Below are 5,989 nucleotides of genomic sequence, written 5' to 3' on the forward strand. Positions count from 1 at the left end.
ATTACAAGATTGATCTAACATTGATAATATCAACTAGTCAGCTGTTCTGGTATTAGCAATGCTCTTTGCATAACAGCGCTCCCCATGCGTCTTTACGCACAACCCCAAACATGTCTGATCAAGTGATTTATTTTTGAGTTTCCAAAGTAACAATGGTAATGTCTCTCTCTCTGGCGACCGCAGACATCAGAGACTTCAGTTTGACATAATGCAGCTGCACGAGGAGAAGCGGCGGCTCTTCTCGTGCCACAGCTCGAACCTCATAAAATATTTTTCTTTGACTGACAGTCCCCAATCAGTCTCTCTTCTCCTTCTTTTTTTTCCCTCTTATCCATCACGTGACCACCCGGTCTCATCCAATGGACACGCGCCCTCCCTCCTCTCGTGGTCCCGGGGGCTTGTTGCGTCAAGGCTGCGGCTGGGATGTAACCGGAGGTCCGGCCGGTTACCGAGAGTCTTTGCCTCTGAGCAAGAACGCCGTCACTTAACTGTGCAACAAGGCAGCCCACACGTGCTATGACAGCGCGCGTGACGTTACAAGTGAATTACCCGAGCTGTGTGTGTGCAGAAGAGCAGGCGGCCACAGAAGAATAAATGCGCACCAGTTCACCTCCTTCAGCCAATGTAGCAATTTAACGCACCAGGACTGGACCAGAGTGTGAGAGGAAACGGCAACGGAGGTCAGACCAGGAAAAGGAGCGCCTATGACAGCCTCCCTGGTCCTAAACCCTCGCTGGCCAGCGGAAACGGTAATGTTTGTGTATGACAATAACCTGGACGACCTGAACAAGAACATGGAAGGGCTGGTGGGCAGCGGGAACTTCGCCGCGGCCACTGCGGCTAGCCAGTGCCGCAACATTATGGCGCACTCGGCGGCTGCGGCTGCTCTGGGCGGCCACCCGTCAGGCTTGGTGCACTCTTCGGCGGGCTACTCCACGGTGGACGTGTCCGCTTCAGGTTCCAGCGAGACAATCGCGTCTTCTGGGAAGCAGTGCTCTGCGGGACCGTGTCCGGCGGCCGCCGTGCCGCACCAGAGCTCCTCAGCCGCCACCGCTTTACCGTATAGCTACTTTGGTAACGGCTACTACCCGTGCAGGATGGGGCGGGGTTCTCTGAAGTCGTGCACCCAGGCGGCTGGAGCCGCGCTCAGCTCTCAGTACATGGACACGACGGTGAACTCTGACGAGTACCCCAACCACCGGGCCAAGGAGTTCGCATTTTACCACGGCTACCCGAGCCCATACCAGTCCATGGCCAGCTACCTGGACGTGTCAGTGGTCCAAACGCTGGGCACCGGGGAGCCGCGCCATGACACCCTGCTCCCCATGGACAGCTATCAGCCCTGGGCTCTGACCAACGGCTGGGGGGGACAGATGTACTGCTCCAAGGACCAGGGACAGGCCGGACACCTCTGGAAGTCCGCTCTGGCTGGTAATTATTCTCCTTTAAAATCATCTTATCGATGTGCACTCAGTCGAGGCATTTAAAGAAGCTTTGTGCAGCTAGAATGGTGTATAGGCCCACAGATAGACAGCATTTAATCATGTGTGACATAGTAGGAAGAAATGATAAACTTGACCTACAACGTACCCAATGACATGATTCATATGCTCAGATCAGATTTAAATTTGGAATAAAGTTTAATAATTAATATCAGGAGTTTTTTTCCTGCAATACACATATAAGCAGTGTGCTTTAGCAGAGACTTGTGGCTGATTTAAATCACAGCTCAAACAAATCCCATCTGGTCTGTGTGCGTCATGTGCAACTGGTGCGCAAAATAAGACCAAGCAGAGAATCAGATTATCACAGTCAGTATATGATAATAGAGAGTCATTTAGAGATGAGCACGTGTTACTGTAGAGGACAATATTAATATTTAGATTTGTTTCTGGCTCAAAGATCATGCTCATTACACAAGGCCACTTATAAACCAAAAGGTCAAGTGTTGCCTGGTGCCGAATGACCCGTCTGCTAATCAGATAATTAACAAATCATCTGGTGACTAATGCTCACATTGTCTTGTTAACATCGTGGTATAACACATATAATAATAATGATAATAATGATAATAATAATAATAATAATAATAATAATAATAATAATACATTATAACTATCAGCACAATAATCTCACTCAGCTGTGTTTTAATTTGAGATTTAAAAACAAGGCTGGTTTGTTAATTTTGTGCATGACAGCTCATTTCAAACCCATCTGAATTATATTTATCACACACAGAAGCAGCTGAAATAATGCAACTGAATAAAATAATGCAAAAAATAAAACAACCAAAATAAAGAGAACAGCGGTTTCCAAATGAGTTGTTGTCCATTTTCATGTGGATTCATACACTATATTTGAGGACAGACAGTGCAGGTCAGTTTGGCCTCATGGTTGTGCTGCTTGCAGCCAGCAGATATATCCACCATGTTTGCCTGTCAGTGTTGTAGAATGTCAGGATGTCCAAACCGCTCAGAACATAGAGTCGCTGTCCTCCTCGTCGTGTAAACCACGGGCACTAAATTCAGCACAACAAAGATTTTTTAAAAAAAATCCACTCTAGTAGAAACAGAGAAATGTGGTGAGTGTGGAAAACGTGTCCCAACCTCACCCTCACACCGCCGGTCTGTCCTCTCTCTTTGTCCGCTTTTTTAACAGATGTGGTGGCGCACCAGCACGACGGCTCGCCTTTCCGCCGAGGCAGGAAGAAGCGGATACCGTACACCAAGCTCCAACTCAAGGAGCTGGAGAAAGAATACGCCGCTAACAAATTCATCACCAAGGACAAGAGGAGGAAGATTTCAGCCGCGACCAACCTGTCGGAGAGGCAGATCACCATCTGGTTCCAGAACAGGAGGGTGAAGGAGAAGAAATTCGTGGCTAAGGTGAAGAACAGTGCGCCGTAACGTGCGGGTTTGGACGATTAATGAACGAACTTGTTGTGTTTGCGTGTTATACATTTAAAAAAAAATGAACTGAGAGAAATGACAAAAAATGAGGAAACATAAAGAAACTCTGCGTGGTACTCCTGACGGACTGTGCGCATCTCTGTGCGCCAACTAATGGAAGAAAAAGAAGAATTAAAAGGACATAAAGGACAAAATAAGATTAAAGAAAATAACCAAAGCCCTCTGAAAAAATCTTTAAGAGGCATTCTGTAAATACAGCACCTTTCTGCCTGCTTTGATGTAACTGTCTGTCTACTGTCTGTTTTACTGTTTGTCAGTGTTGTCGTGCCCAGTAGCCTATAGCCGAAAACACACTATTATGCTGTCCATAATGTTTATAACGCCTGTAAACCAGTGATCAAAGTATAGTGCAACACTTAATAAATTCTTTTAATCCCGCTGTAGTCTCTATTAGGTCTTAATTGTCCTTCACATCTTAAATTCATCAATATGTAAACTGGAATCTTTGGATTCTTAAACGCGCAAACTTTGTTTTTATTTTTGCTGGTCGTTGCTCATAAAATGTGCAAACAAAATCCACATTCAGTTCATATCAAAGGCTGAAAGTTGATAATCTGTGAACTGGACAAACAGAAGAGAAGGATCCCGCCACCCCCAGATTAAACGTGTTTATGAGACTGTCGATTCATATTTGGATCGAGCCTCCCTCTGAGACATCACCACAACAATGCCGTTCATTTCCTGCTATCGTTTCACAGGCCTGCATAGACTCGTGTGAACAACTAACTAAACATCACTGAAAAATGTTAAGCGTATCACACTATGAGCAATATAGTTTATGTCATTGTTCTCCCTCATGTGAATGTTTAGTTGAAGAAGCTCATCTTCCTTCAGCTGCTGGATTCAAATTCTATAATGTCTCATAACTATTACAATTTCCCGCCCAGATTCTGTCAAGTGCAGAGCATCAAAAAGTGGAATAAATATAAGAAAAAAATTAAATAGATATATATATAATTACATGAAATCAGTTAAAGTATATATCATTTAAAATCCGTTACTAATCGTGCTAATAACTTAATGTGCGTGTTTGTAATTTAGAGTTTCTTCAAATTGTTTTATGAAGAAAATGGAGAAAACATTTATAGACGTGAAGCGAAAAAGCGGCAAAGAGAGCAGAGGCTGAGCAGAAAATAATAAAAGAAATGCTTTGAAACTAGTTTTTGTTTTAAATGTCTCATTTTCTCAAAAGACCTTCGCATCTTTAAACAGTAACAGACACATCTGGAGAGAAGAAGACAACAGATTAGAGACATTAAATTATTAAGCTTCTGTTTGTGCGTCCCGCATACCATTGTATCCTACGTTGTGTGTGTGTGTGTGTGTGTGTGTGTGTGAGAGAGAGACAGAGAGAGAGAGAGAAATCAGCCCTTGACCTTGAGAGTCACATGACCAGCTATAGGCTGTCGGGGAACGGGCTGCTCTCCCGCAAACATTTTACAACAGCAGTGTGCAGTTGTGTCTGGTACAGACCCACCCCCACCACACACACACACACACACACACACACACACACACACACACACACACACACACACACACACACCGCTTCTGCTGCGCGTCACAGCGACAAGTGACTGACGGCTAGCTGCGGGCACACGTGACGTGTCTGCGTCAGTTTTTCAGTGTAAAAGGTTTGGTGGTTTCATCATCATCATCATCACGATCAGCAGCCAGACAGACTCTAAACCTCCAGAGACCCTTTGTTTCTTTATCACATCAACATTTTTTACATCCAAGCACAAACTGAACGTCACAAAAATATTTTCATAGAATTCTGAGGTTTTTCTTTCCCAAACACAGTCCGAGCTGCCGAGTCTTCCTACTGACTTATTCAATAAGTGTAATTGCAGTCTACGCCTCTCTGGAGTTCACGACTGTTTATCAGGCCTGCCTCGCGCTCACGGCTGCTGTTCTGTAGAGGATTTAGGTGATTCTGATGTCATGTGGAACATTTGTCAGCTTTAATACCAGAGCAGATAAACAGTCTGGGTTGAATGCAAAATCATTAAAATGCTCTTAACTTTATGCAGCATCAGCTGGATAACAAACAGCACATGCATTCATCCTGCAGATTATTATATCAATATAAATGTGTTCTGTATTTAGTGGCGTCATTCAAACTCTAACAAATCAGAAGCCTCCTCCTGCTTTGATTAAAATGTTCAGCACTGAATCGCGCAGTCAAATCTTTCTGGATGTGAACACGGTTTATTAAAGCTTCTGTGCGTCCTCCTCGAGCTTATTATTATTTCATTGTAAGCAAAGATTTTAATTTTGTTTAATGCGCGTCATCGAGCATCGACGGCTGTTTGGATCAGCGCAGTGTTTGTTTTTTGTCCTCTGATGCAGGGCCGAGACGTTTCCTCCAGAACAGATCAGACAGGCTGCTTACCTACTGAATAATACTTCACTGTTGGTGCTGTGTTAAGTGTTAGGTTCAAATCTTGGAATGCAGAAATGTATGAGTGAGTGAAGTAAATAATTTTAAGATATCATTAGCATTGTTGTGGTGGCAAAAAATATGAATTCACTGTTTCAAAAAAACACATTTGATCCGCTGGAGAGGCGGAATGAACCGGCCCTGTGTCCAAACATTCAAATAATAAAATACACAGTCGCTCTGCTTCATGGACATTTATTTTTTGGACGTTCACAAGAAACTTTTTGCTTGTGTGTTTAACTTTTAACATCTCAAAAAAAAAAAAAAAGGAGGGAAAATATAATGTCTTTTAAGTGTTGCATATCTTCAGACGTGTGAATTTAAACTTTGTCAGTTTCTGCTGATCCAGGCCTTTTGTGGTTTGATGAAATGTTATTTAAATAACGAGTGCCAAGATACACTCATGCAACGTTCGTCGTGTATGCACGCACACACACACACACACACGAGAGAGAGAGAGAGAGAGAGAGAGAGAGAGAGAGAGAGAGAGAGAGAGGGAGAGAGTTACTGTAGATTTTTAATGATGTGGCTGAGAATACAGAATATTAGGATTTTAGGATATTTTAAATAGGGTTAC

General features: G+C 43.5%; 1 protein-coding gene across 1 annotated transcript; it reads left to right on the forward strand.

Moving 5' to 3' along the window:
• Positions 1-460: 460 nt before the first annotated feature.
• Positions 461-2,906, forward strand: hoxb13a (homeobox B13a). The gene is made up of 2 exons (XM_042394025.1): positions 461-1,431; positions 2,659-2,906. Exons 1-2 carry the CDS (start codon positions 705-707, stop codon positions 2,904-2,906), a joined length of 975 nt encoding a protein of 324 aa, XP_042249959.1. The 5' UTR covers positions 461-704.
• The last annotated feature ends 3,083 nt before the right edge of the window (positions 2,907-5,989 follow it).

Source organism: Thunnus maccoyii, chromosome 18 (genome assembly GCF_910596095.1).
Source record: "Thunnus maccoyii chromosome 18, fThuMac1.1, whole genome shotgun sequence".
NCBI classification, from domain to species: domain Eukaryota; kingdom Metazoa; phylum Chordata; class Actinopteri; order Scombriformes; family Scombridae; genus Thunnus; species Thunnus maccoyii.